Genomic DNA, 24,356 nt, shown 5'->3' on the forward strand with positions numbered 1-24,356 from the left:
ACATCTCTGTTATGCCAGCGCTTTCCAAAGTGCCAGGAAGAGTAATGTTTAAGGTACTAGTATTTCTGCTGTTGTGCACTCTGGCCAATAAAGATGGACGTTTAAGACTGGGAGACGGGTCAGTGGGTAAAGTGCTCAGGGTGCAAGCATGAAGATCTGAAGTTGGATTCTCCGGAATTCATATAAGGTGTGGGCACAGAGATACAGGTCTATAATCCCAGCACTGGGTGTTGGAGACAGGGGGATCTAGTAGGTTCACTAGCCAGCCAGTCTAACTGAGACAGAGAACTCAGCTTTTAGTAAGAGACTGTGTTTCAAAAGTAAGAAAAATAGAGAGTGATTGTGACGATCACATTGACCTCTAACCTCCACATACATAGCACAAGTAAGCACAATTGCATAAACATGAACATACATTCATATCACACACACACACACACACACACACACACACAAACAAATCAATGAATGTCTGTTGTATATTTGGGAGGACCAGTGGGAAGGAGAGCATGTGTGGCATGGTAATAGTCAAAGTATATTTTATATATATGTATGAAAATGAAACTATTAAATATGATTAGTATATAATATTAAAAATTGGTATAAACAGGAACATAGGTGTCAGTTTTAGCAGTGGATGAGTATATTGGTAGATATAGGACAATATAAACTTAAATTCTACTGGAATTTGAAATCAGCCATTCTTACTATTTTTCTGGTATATGCTTAACAAATAGCTTTTATGGAGATGACATTTAAATGTCAAGCACTGTGGCATTTATGATTTAGACAAATTTCCTTTCTTTTTAATTTTATGCCGAGGTCTCAGAATCACTGGACTCTCCTTGTTCCAAGTTGCTGTGATAAAGAAACTAAGCAAGAGAAGGAGAGTGATGGTAACCATGGTCACTGCTGAGTTGCAGACTAGCATCCCAGTGTGTGTTGCTCTCTTGGATGCTGTCCTTATCCTTTACCATCAAGTGTGATCCTTCCTCTAAGCTGGCAATTTGTACTACCCGCCAGAAGCTCTGGATGGAAATCTGGGATACCTGGTTCTTGTGTTGGCTTTTATTTAAAAGCCATTTGAAATTGGCAGAATTATGGACTAGGGAGGACAGAGAAATTTCTCTTTTCTTCTTGGAATGGTTTTATGTGGAAGAGAAATTTCCCTTTTCCTGACTTGGTATCTGAAGCTTCCGTGAGTGTGATCTCTTACTTCTTTTTAATAACGCTATGGGCTCAGGCAGGAATAGAATTTCTTTCTCTGTCTGGGAGAGGTGAACCTTTCATAATTTTTCATGTTTCTCTATCAAGAATTAAAATGTTTTGTGGATATCATTTCATGTGTGTGGTCTCTTCTTAGCATTAAGGCCTTTTCAAAAGTAGGAGTCAGTCCAATATTTAAACTGAGAAAATTTCTGTGAATTCTGTTCACAATATTCTTGTGAAGAAAGGCAGTGGTGCAGGCTGAAGCCTTTCCTGGGCCATGCAGTCCCTCCTAGCAATGCCTTGTTGAAGTGAGTGAGAGTAGTTCAGCACTCATACTTGATTAAGAAAACGGGAGACAGCCCTGCTGTCTTGTAGAGAAGGTGTAGAGTATTGCATGGGTCTTGCTGCCAAGGAGTTTGTACTTTCACAGGAAAGCAGGAAAAGGAAGAAAATGTTCAGCAAGAAGGTGGTGCCAAGCAGAGCAGAAAGCTCAAGACAGGCTTCAGCTTTGCATGGGCTGTGCAGACACTGTGGGGGTTGGGAGTCTACTTGGAGTGTGGTGGTTTGAATGAACATGGCCCCCATAGGCTCATGTATTTGAATGCTTGCTCTATAGTTGATAGAACTGTTTAGGAAGGATCAGGAGGTGTGTCTTTATTGGAAGAGGTATGGTACTGGGAGTGGGCTTTGAGGATTCAAAGGCCCAGGTCATTGCCAGTTGGTTCTCTCTCTCTCTCTTCCTCTCTTCCTCTCTTCCTCTCTCTCTCTCTCTCTCTCTCTCTCTCTCTCTCTCTCTCTCTCTCTCTCTCTCTCTCTCCCTCCCCTCATCCTCCTACTCCCTCTCCCTTTCATCTCCGTTTCCATGTCCCTCTTCCTCTCTTTGTTTTGTGGTTGTTGCCTGAAGCTGTAAGTGAACTCTCAGTTGCTGTTGTAGTGCCATGCCTGCCTGCTACAATGTTCCCTACCACGATGGTCATGGACTCACCCTCTGAAACTGTAAGCACACTTAGATACTTGTTTTCAATAAGTTGTCTTATTTACAGTGCTCTGTCACATCAGTATAAAGGTAAGTCATGGATCTTGGAAGAGAGGAGAATTTGGCTATGTTGTGTGGAGGAGTTAAGTTCTTTCATGCAGGAGAGGAAACCCTCAGGTTAGAGCCCAGGGTAAGCAGGGAGTGCAGTAAGAATGTGGTAGCAGTGGGATCATGGGTAATGTGAGGCAAACTGGAGAGCTCAGTGGACAAAGGGCGTGAGTTAGTTTTCCCTCTACTTCACTAAAGGGCCTGGGAAGAAAGAAGCAACACCAACAGGAAGGTAATTGAAGGAAGACTGAATAAAGTGATTATTTATTAGGTTATGGAAAAAAATAGGGAGATAAAAATACACTATCACATGGTTTCTAACGGTGGTGTATACAGAAACCAGAATATAAAACTGTGGAAGGAGCTGCTGGACAGGCCAGAGTTGAACATGAAGGTGATGGTATGTGTGTGTGTGTATGTGTGTGTGTGTGTGTGAGAGAGAGAGAGAGAGAGAGAGAGAGAGAGAGAGAGAGAGAGAGAGAGAGAGAGAGAGAGAGAGAGAGAGAGAGAGAGAGAGAGAGAGAGAGAGAGAGAGAGAGAGAGAGAGAGAGAGAGAGAGTGAGAGAGAGAATGAGAGAGAGGGTTGGTGGGATTCAATGACCCCATACTACTCTCTTCAATGGCTGATCCTCCCCAAAAACCAGAGGCCAAGAGATGCCACAGATGCAGTTCTTAATATGCATCTTCCTGTACACAGACTTGGGTTGGAGAGAGAGCAAGTTGTATATTCTGAAGGCAATGGGGGACAATGAAGGAATATTTTGATTGGCATCAAATAAGACTAACATATAAAAGTAACATTCCAGATTTATTAATCTAGAAGTAGGGATCTTAAGGAAGAAAAAAAAATAATGGCCAGGATATCTACTGGGAGAGATCAGATTTTAGATTTTTTCCCCTTACAGTGTAAACTTACAGAGCTATGGAACAGGTTGGTGGCAGACTAGAAACAAAGCAACTAATGTGAAATGCATTTTGAAGTATTTCCTGGTTCTCATATGTCTAAATGTGTGTGTGTGTGTGTGATTTCAACATGTCGTCAGCTGAGTGTGCTTTGTGAGTTTTGAGTTTGGCAACAGCATCTCTCTTCTTTAATTATTTTAGCTAATGCCCTTTTTCTCTCTCCCACACTCTCTCCCTGTAACTCAATTTTCTTATTTGATATTCAATTCTTGTTGAGGATACAGCTCAGTGCTTCGGCAATTTAGTTTGAGAAATAATAACGCTTTACAGAATACCAAATGAGAACACAAAATTCAGGTTACTCTCTGACCGTGTTAAGTATTTTCCTGATGTAACTAATAGTTTGCCTTAAGTCCTAAAAATTAAGCTTTTAATTGCTCTAGATCCTTTAAGTGAAAATACACATTAGATACGTTATCACAAAGTGAGAAATTCCATTTTCTTACACACATCGATCTCTGCCTGTCAGGTCTATCTCCTTTCCGTCTCTGCACTCATTTATCTTCAGGGCAATATATGCATACACTGTCTATCAGAGTAACCTAAACAGATCTTGGTGGCTGACAAATCGTCAAGGTACAATAGCTTCCTTGCACTGCATTAGATGATCTTTTGAAAGTCAAGAGTACCCAGAATCCTATTTTGGGTACTTACCTCCCAGGGAAACTTCTCTGTTTTATTCTCTGAAAAAAAAAAAAAAAAAGAAGATAAAATGTAATTTTACCCAGAGATAATGTCAACTGAAGAGCTAAAGTCTATTTTCATTCTTTCTGTCTTCAACTACACGTCAGCTTGCCTGTGCAATATTATTTTTGCAGGAATCAGATTCCTGTCTGTCTTATCAGCTATCTCTAAGTATTTTGTCAAGTAACTCTTAGGCCTTAGTAACCATTTCAAAGGGGCAGTGGCTGGGGCCCTGCTGCTCCTAGGGCATTGCATAGGCTGACCTGATGAAGAAGATCCAGGTGCTCCTGGGAGTTGCTGAAGTTTTTCCCAATGTCAAAGAGGCAGAATGTCTCTTTCTGGCAGAGGCTGACCCAGTCTTGATATTCCTCTGTGTCAGGAATGCGGTCCAGAAAGACACGATATGCTTCCCACACTACTTCTTGACATACTGTAACACAAAACAGTTAAAGTTAGCGGCGCAAAATGAAAAACCCTTTCCCCAAAGCACACAGTGTCATAATACAGAAAGTGATTTCATGCTAATGTTCATACACTAATTCACAAATGTGCTAGCCAGCTTTAACTGTCAACTAACACAAGGCAGAACCAGAGAGCATCAAGAAGGGATTGTTTGTCTACATTGGGTTGACTTGTAGACATATTTGTGGGGAGTTATCTTATCTTGATTGCATAATTGAGGTAGGAACATTTCTCCCCTCCCACCCTATGGACGTTTAATCATCTAAAATGTTCCAGTACCTACCATGTGCTACGATAAAGATAATGGGGCATGAGGTATGGATGGATGGTCCTTATATTCATGTGGAAACCTGTAATGAGGCAGGGTGAGATACCTTGGCAAAGCATAAACTTAAATTACATAGAAATAAGACTCAGAGGAACATGCAAAGGAAATATGGGTACGTGGTAAAGAAGGAGGTGTGGTGTTTTCTTGAATTGCGGACATTGGCCATTTTTCACAGAATCTACTACTGGAACCCACTCCACAGCTCGGATTTTGTTTTTTAATGAAAACTCCACTGTTCCAACTTTCATTCTCCCCTTCGGTGAGGACGATTGATGGTCTCCATCAGAGAAGTGCTCAACTACTGAACCACATCGGGGCACCGCCTGCCCTGAAGGACAGCTTGTTAATCTGTTTGTTAAAAGAACTTGATGGCTCAATAGTCCTAGAGCACAGGAGAATCCACTGAACCACAAGAATGGTCTGAGTCTTGTTTTATTTTAAATATCAATATTTACAGCCCACTGAAAGCAACATTCTTATTAATTATTTAAGCTTGTGATGGAAAACTTCAGATGTCAATAGAAAAATGTGCTGTAGTGGTACATAGGTAAAAAGTTAGTATAGGAGGTTAGTTAATAAGATATGTTAGAAGATTCCATTGTCAATAGTGTTTGTGTTGTTATTTATTTATTTATTTGTTTGTTTGTTTTATTCCTACAGTCTGAGAAGGGATTGGAACTTTTGGGGGAGAAATGGACATCCTCTGACTTTCTAATGAAAACTAGTTGTGGGAGGAATGAGATGAAAGCAAGCCAGTTTGGAATCTTACTCCTACGTCTTGTGTCCCACATCCCCACCCACATCACCAGCTTCTTTTCTCTATGCTTTCTGTTTTAGAAGCAAAGGGGATTTCAGATCAATAAAAGGCTACCTCATCTGCCAGCAGCACCTGGCCGGAATCATCAGGGCAGCTGAACTTTCCACAGTAACTCACAGAGGTAATGGGGAGAGCAGTCCTGCTGCTCAAAGGTCTAGTCTCTCACCTTGAATGAAAACACAGGCAAGCAGTGCAGAGCCCTATATAGAAAATGTGCTTTTCAGTGTGACCTCTCAGCTTCCTGCAAAGATGGCAGTGCCCATTCTGACAGCAGCAGCCTGGAACACATGGCCCCTCGTCTCCCCAGCACTGGGGAAGCACACTTGGAAATTTGCAGACTTGTCCAGACTCTAATAGTTGTGGGTCCAGTGTTTGCATGCCCCCTGTCTTGGCTGTCCTCCTAGCCCACACACTCCATCTGTCTTTGGGAGTATGCATTTTACCTTTGCCTTTCCCCATGAGTGTACCTTCTAGTTTAGTTCAATCCCTACCCAATGGCCAGAGACACAGCAATACAATAAAAGAAACGGCCACTGCCTCTAAGGCTTAGTGTTGATGTTTTTCATGGAAAATATCCATAAACATCAGAGAGGCTATGATTCAATATTCCCTTCTTGTTACCAGGGAGATACAACCTTGGGCATGTTGCTTTAGGACACAGATAGTTGTCATTTTATTTCAGTCCATTTTAATGCTTGGACTAATTTTATCAAGAGTTTGTCTTACTAGCTATTCCAAGTTAAGCCTAAACTCAAATTTGCAGGCTTCTTAGACATGTGTGTGAGTGTGTGTGTGTCTGTATGACATTAGAAATGTGTGCATTACAGTATGTATGAATGTGTGCATTATATGTAAGCATATATATGTCTCGCTCTCTCCTCCCCCTCTCCCTCTCCCCCCCATGTATGTGTGTGTGTGCTCATTAGTCTGAAGACATATCAAGACAGACCTCTGCAGGTGTTCCCTGCCATACAGGGAAACTGAGGCTGAATTTTGTTTATGGAGTCTGTGCCTTCCTTTTCCTCCCTCTTCCCTTTTTGAGCTTTCCCTAATAGGCATTAATACCTGCTTTATGTAAAGACACCGAGAAGAGAAAAATTTACTTTTTGAAGCACAAGGAGGTTGCTTAAAGATTTACCTGCCAGAGGCATTGCAGTTTATAAGGCTCGTCATATCAAGGATGAAACTTGTGATGCTTAGTCATGATTATCAACTCGACAGGTTCTCGACGTGGAAGCCTACCTGTAGGTCTGTCTGTGAGGTTTTCTAAACTTGACTGAGGTGGAAGACTTTGCCTAAGGTGGGCAGCACCATTCCATTGGCTCCAGTCCCAGGCTGTGTGAAGGAGAAGGGGAGCACAGTGTGCCATTTTCTCTGCTTGCTGAATGGAAGAGTAATAGGATCAGGCACCTTCTGCTCCCGCTGCAGAGTGTTCCCTGCAGCAGTGGACTGCATCTTCCAAGAGTCAATCACCCTTCCTTCCCTTAAGTCATCAGGTATTTTATCACAGTGACAAGAAAAACAACCGATCAAAACAAGAGCCGTGGATTTTCTTTATGTTCTTTTTTGAGAAGTGTGTGTGTGTGTGTGTGTGTGTGTGTGTGTGCGTGTGTGCACACACACACATATGGAAGTCAGAGAACAATTGGTGGCAGATCCATTCTCTCCTATTTTGTGGGTTCTGGGGACTCAAATCACATCCTCGGGGTTAATAACAAGTCCTTTTACCTGCTGAACTACCTCAAAAGCCCAAAAGATGACTTGACATTTGGATTGAGAAAGAGCAGAGAGGAGAGCCTTGGGCTGCAGTATGGTGGGGTATGGGAGGCTGGGTATCTCTGAGGAGGCTCCACTGGAGACTGTGAGAAACCATCTCTCATTGCTTGCATTTGTGCTTCAGGACAGCATTGTAATGATTCCACACAAGGCTTCACACATTTCATTTGTGGTGCTTTAAGCTTGGGGGTTTGAGGGAAGAAGAAATAGTTTGCTATTTCTATTGGATGTCCCAATGGGGAGCTTTCTCCCCAGAGTCTGTCGGAGGATGTCAGCAGATCATTTTGTAAAGGCAGTGATGAGACCAGTAAGTGGGTCAGTTCATCAAAGGAGCCCAGCTTTGTGGCTAGCTCTTATTTCTTGTTTCTTTGCGAGCCATTTTTTTAGACTTAAGAAACACACACTGATGAATAGTAAAATTTCATATCACCCAAAAGTAACCATAAAGATAATGGACTGTCATTTGCTGTGGGGAGAAAAACAGTGTTTTGTTCTGTTCAGGGAAATATGAATGAATGAGGCAAGCCTGATCAACAATACAGAGCTACAAAGTAAAATTCAGGGCTCAAAATTTGGCCATGTGATAGTGTATTCCAAATACCTCTGGTGAATTATATATGTCAGTGTTGTAAAAAATAAGATTTTGCATGAAAAAAGTAAGCAGTAATGTGTGTGTATGCATGTGTGCATGTGTGTGCACAAGCATACTTCTTTCTGTCCATTAACAAGCTGGCATTGCTATCTGATCAATGTGTAGGCACACTCAGCATAAGTAATTCGCACATCACCGTCTTTTCCTTGCATGACTGATGAATGGGGATTCTTGCTTTCCATATCCCTTAGCAAGTATTTTACTGAAAAACTTCTGTAGAGAATGTGCAAGGACCTCAGAGTGTTCATACAAGGTACTCCACTTCTGCTATTAGAATTTTCCTTTTGAGTGTGATACAGTAATTTCCATTTACCTATGGCTAAGACTTCTGTAAGGAAGCACATAGCCCTTTACTTTCACATACAATTAGACATATAAGAATCCAGTGAGAACTCTTACGATGACTCAAAGCCCAAGGCCCTCTACAGGTAGGTACAGGTATCCAAGAGGGTCTCTGGATGTCAGGATCACAAATGTGTTCTCAATTGTAACAAGGCACACACCATCGCAGGCTGGCACTGAACCATTTGTTCCTGTAAACCAGCTTTCAACAGAGCAGGAGGATACATATTTTGGCATGGACACTAACAACATCTGGTGTCATAAAGGTGGGAAAACACCAGTCTACGCCACGTTCACATGCAAGATGAACTTAGCCCAGAGAGACAGGATGCTTGGAACTATTTAGAGGACAGAATACTAGCTACAATATATAGTTATTTTTTCTTTTAAAGTCATGTGGATTCTTAGTCCATGTGAAGTAAATGAAATGAGCAGGACATCTGCTGGCAGCTGTGGTTGATTTAATTCCCTAATGATTTCCAGGAATTCAAGACATTCTGCAATATTGTCTTGGTAAAAATTGCGATGTGCCTCAGCCCAAAGGTGCAGTAGTCCCCTGCATACTATGGAAGCCATTTGTAATTTGTGTCTGTACTTCAACTTCCAAACGTTTTATTTATTTTTTTCTGGATCAGCAATAAATAAACTTATTATTGAAGGAAAAAAGGAAAAAAAGAAAAAAAAAAGAAATCCTAAGTCATAAATCAGCGTTCTCAGCTTCCTGATGCTGCAACTATCCTAGACTTTTTACTTCAGAAGGACAATATTAAAATTCAATAGTGGACTTTGGAAAAAAAAACAAACCAAGCAAAACCTTATTTTGATGATTTTCCTGGGCCCTAATAGTTTCCATGTAACATAACAAATTATTTTAAAGCATGAGAGCTCAGGAACGCCATTGTTCTGTATGTTTGTGGCCCATGATTCCATTGGGATAGTGATCTGATGTCTACAGCTCTCAAGGAGGAATGAATACTTAGGGCTGAGGTCATCTGTAGGTTAGAGAAGATAAAGAGAACAAAGGGCTCAGCTCCCATTGCTGTCCTTACCTCTCAGTCTATAATACTCTTGAAGACTTGCTAAAATCTGTCTCAAGGATTCCTGTGGACAGATGTTAACAGCTGGGAAAAGTGCTGATCTTTTGGTTCGAAGCTTTGCCAAATCGAATATTCGCTTCATGGTTGACACTTTGTGCATTGTTGAAGTACTTTCAGTTGTTTCGATTCTTGGGGCTTTGTCTATGTTTTTAATTTCAGAACTGTATATTTTAATAGAGGTATCTGTAAGAGAAAAATCGATTTCATGGTGAACATATAAATACTCAAGTGCACATGTGCCCATATGTGGATAGTGAAATAAACAGAGGCCCTCTGGTTTACAACATTTCTATGTTGGTACAGTTGACAATTGTAATCCCTAAATGACAAAGCAGTTTCAGAAATAAAAGAATAATGAATTGTTCATATATATGTATGTATTTTTAAAACCAACATCTCAACTCACCTCACCTTTAGCAACTGCCAACTATCAAGACCACTTCCCACACATCTCTTTGAGAAATCCCTTCCCACTCAGCATTCATCCTGTCAAGAGACACTATCATTAATGTGGGGAATGATAAAGCACCATGGTACCCAGAGGTGTAGTCCCAGACAGGAAGCAAAGTGACTCTAGCAACCACAGAGCAAACCACAATGGCAAACAAAACCTTCCTGTCTTTTTTTGGCAGCCCTAGGGTTTCGGGACCTCAGGGTTGAGAAGGGAGTAATCTGGTTGAAAGTGTGTAGGGCATGAGTGATCTTAGATGGTGTTCACACAGGAAGCCTGGCATTCTGCGAGTGGTGGTAGAGGGGGCATGAGGGAAGAGCAGGGAGGGGAGTGTCGGAGAGGCTACACATGCAGAAGCCAGTCACTGTGGGGACAGCAGTCGTGTATCTGTGCCCTCTGTGCATCTGTGCCCTCTCCACATTCATCTCTTTTCCTCTTTCTTTCTTTCTTTCTTTCTTTCTTTCTTTCTTTCTTTCTTTCTTTCTTTCTTTCTTTCTTTCTTTGTTTTTTTTTTTAATAATTTGGACTTGTCTTTTTTCTTGTGTTATTTTCATAAAGCCTTTTCTATGTAGACTTTATGAAATTTTAGAAATGTCATAGATTAGAAAAAATCATGGCATTTTTCTCACTTGATCATTCAAGAGGGTTCTGAGGCACACGGGGTAACAGCCTTCTGTCCCACATCACTGTGCCTTCTGCCTTTCATCCACTCTACTAACTAGGAGAGAAGTGTGGCATTGTTTGCTAGTGGGTACACGGGGTGCTACTCCATTTTGGAAAGTGTTCACATGAAGATTTCCACATGAATGCCCATAGGGATTTTTTTAAAATAATATCAGTAACATTAGGTTTATTTCATGTGCCCCTCAACTGGTAATGAACGAGGCAAATTTTGATACACTCATAAAATAGAAAACAGGTCATTATTAAGATGAAGAAACTACTAAAAACACATAAATTATCAGCCAAAATAATTGAGACACACCAAAAGAACACAGTGTACTGTTCCAATCCCAAGGAACTCTCAGTTTTATCAGTAGCCAAGAATACTGGGTACCTGGGCCAGTGGCAAGATTAAAGGATTTACTGGTACATATGAGTATTTGGGGGTGGGGCAGGGGAGCCATGAGTGCATATTTGCCAAAGTTTATTAAAATGTACAATTAGTGGAGTAAATTTTTCTTTTTAAAAAAATTGTATCTCATGGCTCAGCAATTAAGAGCATTTTCTGTTCCTAGAGAAGACTCAGGTTCTCTCACACACATGGGTGCTTGCAACTACCTCTAACTCAGTTCCACACTATCCAATGCCATCTTTTGACCTTCAACGACAACAGGCTTATGTGGTGCACACACACACACACACACACACACACACACACACACACACACACATATATATTCACCCAAAATGCTCAAACACATAAAATAAAAGTGAGCAAATCTTAAAAAAAAATTGTATCTCCATTAAAAATAAAAAAAGAAGAACAAGAGAGGAAGGATTTATGGAAAGTTAGCCATACTCACTGAGGCTCCTAATGTGAGCACAGAGACCACCGACTGTATGAAGGGAACACTCTTAGCTGACATCTTTTAAAACAGGTTACAGAGGAAACCATCTAACAGAAGGTCAAGCCAATCAGTGAAGAGCAGTTCAAATGTCACAGAGTTTAAGTGCTCCCTCCAGAAGTGGGGTGACGATAGTTCAGGCATATTCCATGGCATTTCGAGGCGTCTCACAGAGGTTCTGTGGTCTCAGACAGCAGTTTTTAGGAATGACTCTTTGGGAAGGAAGGTGTATAAACCTTGATTGGCTCATCCAACCACACATTAGAATCACTATTTCTGAGAAGCATACAGTATCAGTGATCCCTGATAATCCCTGGACAGTTCCAGCTTCTACTGTTTCAGGATCTGTAAGGGTGCTCCCATCTGGAGTGAGGATAATCATGCAGAACTGGTTTCCACAAGCAGGAGGTTAACAGTACACCCAGGGGAAGCTGCTCCTGATGAAAATGGAACTGTGGCGGAGACTCTGAGTTCTGCACTCACCTTGTGACCTCCCCCATAGGCCTGGTCCCAACAATGTCTCTGATGGTTGCTAGCAGCAACTGGAACAACTTTCTCCCCCTTGTTTATGCTGAGGATTAGCTTTCCTATTAATGTAGTCTGAGACAGGCTGTGTTTCTAGATCAAGTCTACTCATCAAGAGATGTGTTGTTGACTGTTACTAAGGAATCATAGAGGAGGGGCCTGGGACTACCTGGACTGGCTCAGTACTTCTTGTGGTAGTGCAGTCAGCCTGAGTCAAACTGGTAGCATGGAGAAGTGGAAGTGGATCAATCAATGCTCTGGTAAAGCTAAGCATTCTTCTGCTTTCTTCCTCCGCTTTCTTATATCCCATGATCACTGGATACCCCGACTGATCTGCTCTCTATTTTGATTAAAATCAGCCATAGGGTACTTCTTGTTAACACATTAGAGTTGATGTTTAGTTCCTAGAACTTCATCTGTGTTTCCTCCCTGGTCAGTGCTGTGCAAGCACACTGCTACTAAGGGAGTTTGGGCTCTAATCAAAGGATATCTGTTGGGCAGTCCACACCGACAAAGCCTGTTCCTCCCCTTTCTAAGGATTTTGAGTGGCTTAAAATAAACAACAAAAGGAAGGATAAAAAAGAAACATACATGTTACGTATTTTGGTGAAGTAAAAAAAACCAAACTTCAAACCAATGCAAACCACATCAAACCAAACCAAAAACCCCAAAAGGATAGCCTAAGAGCTGACAAAGCTGGTCTCTGGTGAGGCGACTAGGTCAGCAGCATTACTTACAATCTTCATTGTCTCCTGAGAGAGCGTGTAGATACTGAGCTTATAAAGATTATTTGGGTACACTTTCGTGACTTTGATATTTTCAGTTTACGTAAGTACTTGGAAAAATAGATAAAAGTTTAACGAGACTCAGTTGATACACGAAGACTAAAAAAGGGAGCATATTTTATAAAAGACTGGGAGATCATAGTTTGATACAAAGTTTCTAGCCCAGGCTAGTCTGGACTCCCTACATAAGTGAGGGTGGCCTCAAAATTCTGACCTTCCTGCCTTAACCTGCTGGTGGAATTTCAGGTATGGGCCCCATCCAGTTTTTACAACGTGCTGTAAATGAAACCTAGGGCCTTATTTACGCTACACTCCTAGCCCCAGAAGACTGGAAATGATTATTATTGTAATTTAAATATATCTATTTATCATTTTAAATTTATGTGTTTAAGTGTTTAGCCTGTATGTATGTCTGTGCCCTGTGTGTATATGGTGCCCACAAGAGCTGGAAGAGGACACTAGATTACCTTGAACTGGAGTTAAGGACAGATGGATTCCACCATGTGGGTCCTGAGAACTGAACCTGGGTCTTCTGTAAGACTAGCATGTACCTTTAACTACTGAGTCTCTGGTCCTGTGGATATTATTTTGAGGCAAAAAAAAAAATATTTCTCTAAGACAATCATAAAGTGTGAGCTTGTACAGCAAGGAAGGATATAACTACCACATGCGGGAATCTTCAAATGATGTTCATAGTTACAGACAGAAACAAATGGCAAAGGGACCCTAAGAAAAAAACAAACAAGCAAGCCCCACCCAGATATTTTGTCTAAGACCAACGAATATAAAACCTACCCCAAATTGAATATATTACACATTCGGGGATAGTACACAGTTGGATTTGTTTTAAATGATAGAATAAGCACCAGGAAAGCAACCTTTATGTCTGGTTTGGGGAGCAGTCATCTATCATAACAGGAAATGTTTGTGTACTCTTTTTAGTGGCTAGTATCAGAAACCCAGGGCACAGGTTATGTTGTTAAGCATAATATCGTCATTAAAAAGAAAAATAAAAAAATTTTTGAATGAAAATAAAAAGAACAGAAAGAAGATGTTTTTACGTATAAAATATGGTTTAGTAAAACCAGAATTTACAAGCAATTTTAATTGACATGATTAACAACATGGGATAGCCACCAGGAAGAGTAGTAGTGTTTCCTCTCAGGTAACAACAAGCCTGGGAGTGGCTGGGGGGAAGCTGGCACTCGCTATAGGTCTGGGACACTAAATAAAACCACAGATTTATTGTACCTTTTTGCTAATGTTTCTTCTCCATTGTTGGCTTTGATTACATTTTACTGAGAATTAGCAGAAAGTAAGGGAAGTCTCACAACCTTCCATCGCTGCATCTGCTTCAGCTCATTCCTCTGTGTGCATGACCATGCACTTACTCTTTCTGCTATTAATCCACTTTCTTGATACTGTGTTGTCTCCAGCTGCTGGCTCGTTTTCCATGTATACTTACGTCTAACACTGTTTCTATGTACACTCTTCAAAACATCTGCTTATATCTCCTTTCACAACAAAGCAGGCTTTACATAAGTGAAGCTTCTAATTCCACACATACCTCCTTCTCTCCCTCTCCCTCCCTGATTTCTTTTATCTCTATATTGCGAAGTGCTCATGAATGTACTGGACCATTTGTATTCTGTTTGCTAAAGGGACACCTCACCAAAGGTGCTGCTCTCTCTGTGATACAGCGGTCCTTTCTAACTGTAAGCAGGGCTGATGGACACAAAGGCAATCAATAGATGTTGAAACCTTTGATAGAATCATACTGTAAACACACTGCATTTTCTACATTTAAATCTATAAATTTAACAGTCTTTTAATTGTAACTATTAATCTCTTATATACAGTGACTAAGTTTTGTTGTTGAGGTGCGATAGCAGAAGTAGGAAGAATTTTTCTTTCTTTCATGACCGTTTCTTGCATAGATTCATTCATATTGTATATACAATATATCCATATTGTATATATTGTATCTCTCTCTCTTTCTCTCTCTCTCTCTCTCTCTCTCTCTATATATATATACATACACACACACACATATATATATATACATATGTATATATATATATATATGTAGGTCACAGCAATCATACCACAGGATTGCCTTTTTTCTTTCCTTAGGTCAAGATGTTTTCCTTTGTTGCCTAATGATTGCCCTTTCTGTCCTTTCTTTGACTTGTGTGAGTTGCCAGCATGACCATACTCATACATTGGGGCCATTATTAAGTGAAATAAACTCTATTGCTTATGATCACTGGAATACTGCAACAGTCAGTTTGATAACTAAGATAGTCACTGATTGAAGGGTAGGTGATGTGTGCACGAGAGTGTGCATGCACGCATGCACAGCACACCCTCCCCCCTCCACACACAGTGTGGGTACTCTTGATGAACAGATGCTTGACACCCTTGGCAGAACAGAACAGAATGGAGTGAGGGTCCATCGTGTGCAAAAAAGAAAACTTTGCAGTTGCTTCCGGAGCTCTGCATTTCACAGTTTGAACACGGTGGACTGATTGATAGAAAAATAGAAATCTTAGAAAACAAATCCCTGAGTATGGAAGGAAGAACCAGAGCATGCACACAAAGTGTGATGAAGCACAGCCCCTGTGATCACTTCTAATGGTGGGAGGGTGAGAATTCGTGGGGAAAGAGCTAAGACTCATCACAGGAAGGATGGGTTCTGCTTGGGTTCGCATTTTCTTATGAGACTGATGGAAATGTTAGGCTGAGAAGAAAGGAGAATGGCATAAACTCCCAGATGGGCAGGTAAACTCCCAGATGTCTAAGGAAGATGGTCACCATGGATGCTCCAGTTGCAGAGGCCTTTTCTATCCAGCCACTCTGTCTGTTAGCCAGATTAGTTGTTAGTTGGAGAATCTATTAGTTAACCAGTTTCTCCAAACCAATGTGGCTATAGCATACTTTGAAGATTGCAAATATATAAAAAGATAAACAATCAATGGATGTAAATAATGACTTTAAACATTATTTATTATAGGGACTCTTGATCTCTTGTTTCTTTTTTATAGTTTGGTTTGAGTTGCACAAGTATGTCTACTTGCTAATGTAAAGGAACTCCTGCAATCAAGGGCATTTTTTTTCTTAGGCGGAATTTAGATGGATGCCATGTGGCCTCAAGGTTCATCAGTATCCATGGAGCCCATGATAGCCTATAGAATACTTCATCTTGCTTATATCTGTTCAAAGGGATTCAATAGTGCACGTGATTGTGAGAAGTATTGTTTTTCTTATTGCTGTTCTATGCAGATTAATTGCACAAGGATGACTGCTAGCTAGTATGAAGGCCTGTGTGCCACTCCTTACCAAACTCTTTCTTTTAGAGGCATGATTTTAGTGTCTCATTCCTCTGGGCTTTTAAAAAGGCTTGCTTTACATATACATTGACAGCAGCAGACACAGGGATAGAGGAATGGGGCCTTTCTTTGCGACTGCTTTGCCGTGGAAACAGCAGCCATTTGCACTCAGCAAGCCCATTATGCTTTCCTTGGGGAAAAGCCTCAGCGTCTTAATGAGTAAACTAACGGGAGCTGAGATAAAATTTCCTGGAATTTATACAGAACACCGTCTCCATTTGAAGGACAGAACTCTAAAGAGACAAAGTGGCTCGCGTTTCAGGCCTGAACCACCAATGGGAAGTTTTTAGAATGAATGCCCACTAAGAGTGAGGGGCTTCGATGTTTATGAGAGTTCCAGACTTGTCTGTAGTCCATTTTATCCAGGTCGTCTTCCTAAATTAGTAGATTCTCAATTGCATAATCAAATTTCCGAAGAGCAGAGGCACTTAAACACATGCCATGTTCAATGCACCTGAATATGCATCATCAAATTAAGACAGGTTTCTCAACACTTTCTTTGGTGCTGTTTGTGAAAAGCATGGATGTTAAACACTGTTTTCTGGATGCTCATGTAGAGAATGCAGGTGTCTACAACTGACAGTGTCCTCTGTTCACCCACACCTATTTTCCAATATACCTACACAGTGCCAGTCCTATTCTGTAACCTGAATGTCAAAATATAATGGAACCAATGATGTAATGAAAGCATGATAGAAGTTAAGGAAGCACCTAGTTATTTCCTTGAATGAATTATGCCATGACTAAGCATTTACATTTGTCAGCATGCAGGCGGATTATCAATGATGCACGGTGTAGATGCCACCTTAGTTCCTTCTCTACCCTGGGCAAATGTCATGGCAACCATTCTCACTATTAAAACTGGTTCAGTAATAGCACTTCCTGCTGATTCTCCTCCAAAGAATTAGAGGGATTGCATAATGTTCTCTTTATCGTTAAATTAGGTTTATCTATTAACTTGCTGTGTCGGAAGGGAAGGGGTCAGGATCTCAGAAAGACAATGATTTTCTATCTGTACATGTCCATGTCTCAGGTTTCAATTTTGCCGCCCTGCATTTGAACACAGAGAAACAGTTCTATAAGTGAGATGCTTGAAATTCTGAGGTGAGGAGCCAAGGATCCTGAAATCATACCATGTTGCTAAGTGGGCAGGAACAGGACTGAAGTCAGAGCAAGTGATCAGTAGAAAAAAGAAAGGCCATTTTCTTTTTGTGCCTAGAAGGGGTGAAACTTTGTCTGGGTCAGCTCATCAGTGGTTTGTCTGGTTTATGCCTAAGAATGAAATAGAGGAAGTTTCAAAGATCTATGTTACAAACATACTGAGAATAGAATGTGTGAGAACTCCCAAGCCCCTTAGTAGGGCAAGAAGGCTGGGTGTATGGAGAAGGGGAGGGGTGTTCTCAAAGTTAATTGATCCCTCTAAGCCCCGAAAAGGGATAAAACCACTTGTTTTAGAGGGTTGTGACAGTGCGAGTCACATAGCTGGCTTTCTCAGAGGTCTTGGGATAGTGTGACCTTTGGCTGAGGTCTTCTTACACCCAGCTTCCAGCTCAGGACACTGAAGCACACTTCTAGGAACTGGGAATGCCCTTGCCTCTCCAGCAAGGACACATGCATTCTAAAAGAAGGTACTTCTGTCCTAAAAGTGGGAAAGAAAAACAGCCCCCTATTTTCATCATGTTGTTTCTTCATAGAGTGAGTGTTAAATTTACTCAAGTGTTTTAGCAAACATTCTAAGATGCTAGGGCTTATAATAGAGTTTTTTCCATATGAATACTTAAGCAAACTCAGAAATATCTTTTTCTTTTACATATGAGCCAGTATGGAAGGCTAAAGAGCTGGATATCATAAACTACAGTTAACTGTAAATACTTTATTTTGAAACGTGGTGAAAGGAGTTGGTTTAATGCTGGGCCTGAGCTGAAGTAAGCAAACAGGTCAAACTAAGGATAGGAATGTGGTAAAATGGCTAGCTAGCTGAGGAAACATCTTCCTATACATGTTCCTACTTTTCAGGAACTGACTGTAGGAATTCAGGGCTTCTTGTAGCAACTAGACTTTTAACATTCTTCCAATTCCATCTAAGATGTATGGGATATACATCTTCTCATATAGACAAAAGTGATTCTATCAGTGAACTTATAATAATATCAAAGATGTGCAGCCTGGACCAACAATGGCTGCAGGTGGCAGGAAGGAAACCCAGCAAATGGAAGCAACAGAGAGAAATGTGAAATTTCTGTCTTTGTTCATAATTACTTTTATTAAGAATGACAAGTAGTAGTCTAACTAGCTAATTATTCATATATGTATATAATTCTTTTGTATCATCTCTTTAGCCTTCTAACCTAAGGCATCTATTAGAGGGTTTCTAGGAAGTGACTAAGGGTTTGACTGTTACCCCATTAACTTAAAAGATCGCTTCAAATGAATTCTCTTCGGAAATCTCGTATCTTCTTGACTTAGGTATTGGAGGTGGAAAAGTCACTGACATCACGAGCCCCTATTTTGGAGAAATATTTGTCATCAAGTTTTCTGACCCTATAATGGGGCATGATCAGAAGAGGAAACACTTGAGAGGAATTGGAAAAGGGAAAAACCATGATTGAAATAAATTGCTTGAAAAAAACTTTTTTTTTTCTGAATAAAAAAAATGAAAGGCAGAATATAGATATACTCAGCTTTGATTTTTCTCAAAGTATATAAAAAAGGTATTGCAGCCAATTGGAGGTAGGCTCATTCTTGCTCTGTTTCTACTCTTTCATCCCCAAGTGGAAAAAGTAGATGCAGAATGGGGAAGCTGTCAGAAGTTTTGGTAGTGAGACAGCATTGGAGAGAATCAGTGAGACGAACAGACTGTCAGAATGTTCAGAAAAGCTACCCTTGTCATCAAAGCTCTCACTAGGACGCTATGTCTGCATGAAGGTGACATATAAAGTGACTACCATGGCTTGGATGATGTGCTCTTTGTTCTCAGACCAGTATTTGTAGAGGCTGAAGTCTTCAGTCTCCCATTATAATCTATCAATAGAGAGAGAGGCTACATTCAATGTTGTGACAGGGCCACTTCTGGGAATTGCCATTTTCAATAACATGTAAGGAATTTAAAAAGCTAAACCATTAGTTATTTCTTTGTAGTGTGAAAAAGGGATGTCTAAAAAGAAAAAAAAAACAAAATCCTGTGGATTATTATCAACTCTTTATCTAGTCATACTCCAGTGCAGATCATTCTCTAATTATGATGGAAAGCATATTTTACACCTAATTCCCGAGGGACTCATTTGCAGACATAGCCATAACTTCATGGAACCATCAAACAGACTGCTCTTTAGTAAATGAGAAGAGGCAATAAATCTGTCCTTTAACTTCAAAAACTGGTTCTAAGGTAGAGCCAGCAATGCTCTTACATTTAGAAACTTTTGCTATTATTGTTCAAGAAAATATCCTTAATCATACTAAAAAAAATGCTCTTTTGAGATCAGTTTGTGTGCATCATAGCTGTGCCTGGTCCCAAGGAGGGCAGGAAAGGACATTGGTTCCACTGAAAATGGCATTATAGGTGGTTGTGAGCCTCCTGGCGTGAGTGCTAGGAACTGAGCCTGGGTCCTCTGTGAGAGCAATACAGGCTTTAGCCACTGGACCATTTCTCCTTCTCTAGAAAATGCTTTTAGCAGAGAATAAGAATACCTTGTCATAAAACATGCAGGTTGAAGTGGAAGCAATGTCTAAAGTTATCATAGAAATGTCTATTTAAGAGCTACAGTTAAGAGTCACTTTAATACTTCTGTAGAAAGAAAGCAAAGTAGAAAAATATGCTCTGCTGAATGTCTATACATGAGTTATAAGTCTATGTGAGCTATAGCAATGTGGTTTTGGACTGGAGGACTAGCCTGCCGTGGATGGCTTAAGCAAATACATGAAGAGGATGCAAAGAGCAGAGGGGAGTAGAGAAACTTCCCAATATGTGAAGCTAGAACAAATGATTACAAACAGCAAGGCTTACTTTGGAATTTACATCAGTTCTGCAAACACACACACACACACACACACACACACACACACACACACACACACACAGATGTGGGTGGAGAGGGGGAGGGAGAAGGGAGAGGAAGGGAGAGGGAAGGGAGAAGGAAGGGAGAGGGAAAAGAAGAGGGAGAAAGGAGAGATTCACTGTCTCAGAAACGTGAAAGACGAACTATACGTGTGTTTCCCCTGTCTGTATGTCTGTATGTCTGTGGATCACTTATGTGCCTGGAGGTTGGAAGAGGGTGTCAGATCTCTTGGGACCAGTGTTAGAGATGGTATGGTCCATCATGTGAGTGCTGGGAATTCAACTCAGGCCCTCCGGAAGAGTAGTCAGTACTGTTATGAGAGTAGGAATAAATGCTACAAACTGAGATAATATTTAAGATAAGTAGCTGAAAAGGAATTTTAAAAGAATTCCTTAGTAAGAAAAGACAAATGGGCTGGAGGAATGGCTCAAGGCTTAAGAACACTGGTTGCTCTTGCAGGGGATCTGGATTCAGTTCCCAGCACCCACATGGTGGCTCATAATGATCTGTAACTCCAGTTCTAGGGGGATCCAGTGCCCTCCTCAGCTCTCCACAGTTACAAGTGTACGGCTCTACATTAAATACATGCAGGCAAAACAGTCATGCGCATAAAAGAAAAACAAAGAAATCTTTTAAAAATGATAAACAACCCAAACATCAGAGTTAAAAATGGGAAGATACTTTCTCAGAGAGGGCACACAATAGATCCAGTCCATGGGAGCATGCTGAACCTTATCGGTAACCAGAACCAAAAAAACAAAAATTGAAGACCTAGAGAAGCATCATTTCTATTATCATTCCATCCCATTAGGTTCAACAACATAAGACATTTTATTGGACAAAATTTAAAATGCATCAGGCAGTACCAAATGTGGACAGGAAGCTGGGACAAAAGAGCTCTTACTACGGTTGCTGGGTGTATAGATAGTACAGACCTGGCAAAACAGTTTTGGCTTTTGCTATGCAATTGAAGCTGTGCACCTCTATGTCCCTGTAGCTCTTCTCCCAAGGACACATTCCAGGGACACTCGTGCTAGTGGACAGGAACCCAGACAAGATGTTTGTGTCAGCTCTGTGTGTGACAGTGAAGCTCATCAATAGGAGAATTAACATGCAGTATATTCATAGTAAATTCATACCAGAAAATATTATGCCTAGTATTTCTCTAATACCACCTTTGTTATTCATTGCTTATTGTTGTGTATATTGATATTATTTAGATTAATTCATATTTACTGATCATTGTTGATTATTTTCTTTTCCACTCAGTATAAATGATTAAGGTGCAAAATGTAAATGTTTTACACACACATATATGTATATATAGTGCAATTATATATTATATATTTTATATGTGTGAGTATACTCATATGTGTGTGTATATATGTATATATATATATATACACATTTTTATCACAGTTAATTAAAATTTTTTTTTGCTTTGTGCTAAGGATATCTGAAACCTAACCCTTAACCAAGTTTTATATATCATTAATTTATCATATTGTTTGTTAGACCGACCTCTGGTCCAATTCATATCATAGAGCAGGAAATTTATATGTTTTGAGCATTCTCATCCTTCCTCAACTCTAGAAACTACCATTCTATTCTGTTTCTGTGTATTTGGCTTTTAATATTCTCCATGTAAGTAAGCTCATACAGTTTTTTTTCTACATCTGAAATACATTCTTTTTTTAAAAAAAAATTATTTATTTTATATATGTTAGTATACTATTGATGTCTTTACACACACCAGAAGAGGGCATTGAATCCCATTATAGATGGTTGTGTGCCATCATGTGGTTGCTGGGAATTGAACTCAGGACCTCTGGAAGACCAGTGGGTGCTCTGAACCAATGAGCCACCTCTCTAGTCCTGATACATATTTTTAATGTTCACTAAGTTTATTCATGCTGTAATTGGTAAGTTTTCATTGTAAAGTCTTTGTATGTATATATATATATATATATGTATATATATATGTTTGCATATATGAACTTATGTAAAACTGTGACACAATGTTAGCACATCTTTCACATTTACTTTACTTCTTCCTTATTTCCTCCTCTGTGGATGGACTTGCCTTGTGTCCACACTTCTGCTATGGATGATGTGGCAGTAGACATGGGAAGTGTGGATATCCCTATGAAGTACCGACTTCGGGTTTGTGTAGATGAAGGGCCAGAAGGACCATGGTATCACAGCACTTTTCTTTAGTCACTGGCTGACTACTGTACTGGCTTCATAATGGCTGTACCACTTTGCCTTTCCGCCAGGAGTGTACTAGGCTCTTTTCTCCATACACTCGCCAGCACTTGCTTTATCTTGACTGAGAGTCATGTGACTTTTGTGAGGTTTTTATCTCTGTTGCCTGTGCTCTTATCTCCCTCTAGGTGGATCATGTTGGACTATTTCTTATGATGCTCATTTCAATGACTCTGGAAACAAATTTTCATTGAGGAATTTTCCTATTTTGAAACTTGGGCTGTGTTGTTTTCTTTTCTTTTTTTTTTTTGCTAAATTCTTGTATAAGTTCCTAAACAATTTTAGATATTTAGCCATTTTTGTGTATATGGTTTGCTAATATTTTCCTTTAGTTTGTAGGCTACTGTTCTTTGTCCCCTTTGCTAATCCAGTTTGTCTGCTTTTGTTTCTTTTCTGAGTGAATGTTGAGGTATGCCCCCCCCCCCCATCAGGATCCTTGCTAAGACAAAATAAAGGACTCTTCTCCTATGCTTTCTTCCAATAATTTCATACTTCAAATCTTTTAAGTTTTTAGTGCCTTTGAGTTGACTTTTCTGTGTGCTCTGAGATGAATGTCGGCTACCTCTAATGGACAATCTCAGCCTTACTTCTCTTGGGACTAGCTCTTCATAGGCTTTGAGCCCTATAGGAGACACAAATCCATGATTTCTTTTAACTCACTTATTGGATCTACTTTTTCTTGTCTTAGAATGTCCTTTTGGTGCTAAGGACTTCCATTATTCATGGATAAGCACACTGGAAATGCAAGGCAAGCTATTAGTGTTCTTGGAGAAAACCTTTGAGGAGATGGCTTAGACTTCACCTCTGTCAGTCCTTGGCCTCCTGGAGAGTCCTGTAATTCTCTGGTTCTGTGCTCTCTGAGGATGGTTGTGTGAGATTAGCACTCATTGGAACTTTTTGAAAGGCATCTTCTCTACTTTGCTGCATCTTTTACTACTTTCATTTGTTTCTGGGTCCCTGAAAATACACTTTCCAAGGAAGAACTTGAACCTGTCACAGAAACATTTATGGTGACACATGAATAAATATTAAAATGTTTTATATAGTCTTGGTAGAAGCTTTTCAAATAAGAAGACCTACATAAAATGACTCTAGCAGGACCTTGAACTGTCTCTGTAAAGCCAGGAAGGAAGAAGACCCAGCATAAAGAGTTCAGATGATATTTTGGGGCTTTATTTTTTCAATTACATCATGTTATTATTTTTTTTATACTGAGAACTAAGGCTGTATTTGTCATATACAATGTGGTGTTTTGGTAGGTATATGTTGTGGAATGACTAAATATTGGTAACTAAAGTTTATATATTATATAGTTATCATTTATAACTATCTATAGCATTTTTCCGAACTATGGTATCTTGTGAACTTTAGTCACATTATATATTATGACTCCCAAATACATTCTTCCTAGAAATTGATGTTCTATCCTTGGACACTACCTTTCCATACTTTGATCTCTCCAAATGTCCTAGCCTCTGGTAACCGTCAGCCTCTGGTAACCGTCATTTTGCAGTCTACCTCTGGGTTCTGCAAAGCATATGCCTTTCACTGCCTGGCTTGTGTCCCTTAACATACTGTTCTCCAGATTGATTCACGTAGTTGTAAATGTCATGATTTCCCCTTTTATACCCTGACATGTAAGTATACCATACTTATTCATATGTTCATCTGTGGATGGAAGTGTTGGTTGTTTTCATTTCTCAACTACAAGAGATAATACTGACAAAACAAGATAATTAACAAGGGATATAGATACCTTTTATGATATAGTTATTTCAATTTCTTTCTATAGCATTTATTTTGTATACATTGGGAAGGCTTTGGAAATTCTATTTTTACTTTTTTTTTAAAATTTGAAGCTGTAGAAGGTAGTGAACCATGAATAGTAAAGCTATAGTATATAA

At 39.9% G+C, this 24,356-nt stretch overlaps 1 protein-coding gene across 1 annotated transcript in view; it reads right to left on the reverse strand.

Annotated features, from left to right (window-relative positions):
- Impg1 (interphotoreceptor matrix proteoglycan 1) overlaps positions 1-24,356 on the reverse strand; it is a 123,549-nt gene that overhangs the window by 91,244 nt on the left and 7,949 nt on the right. Inside the window, exons 2-4 of the mRNA XM_031344992.1 lie at positions 9,367-9,597; positions 4,204-4,370; positions 3,911-3,939 (exon numbers count right to left, since the gene is read on the reverse strand). Coding sequence (XP_031200852.1) covers positions 3,911-3,939; positions 4,204-4,370; positions 9,367-9,597 — 427 coding nt within the window. The remainder of the gene's footprint in view (positions 1-3,910; positions 3,940-4,203; positions 4,371-9,366; positions 9,598-24,356) is intronic.

The sequence above is a fragment of the Mastomys coucha genome, unplaced genomic scaffold (genome assembly GCF_008632895.1).
Source record: "Mastomys coucha isolate ucsf_1 unplaced genomic scaffold, UCSF_Mcou_1 pScaffold23, whole genome shotgun sequence".
Classification (NCBI taxonomy): domain Eukaryota; kingdom Metazoa; phylum Chordata; class Mammalia; order Rodentia; family Muridae; genus Mastomys; species Mastomys coucha.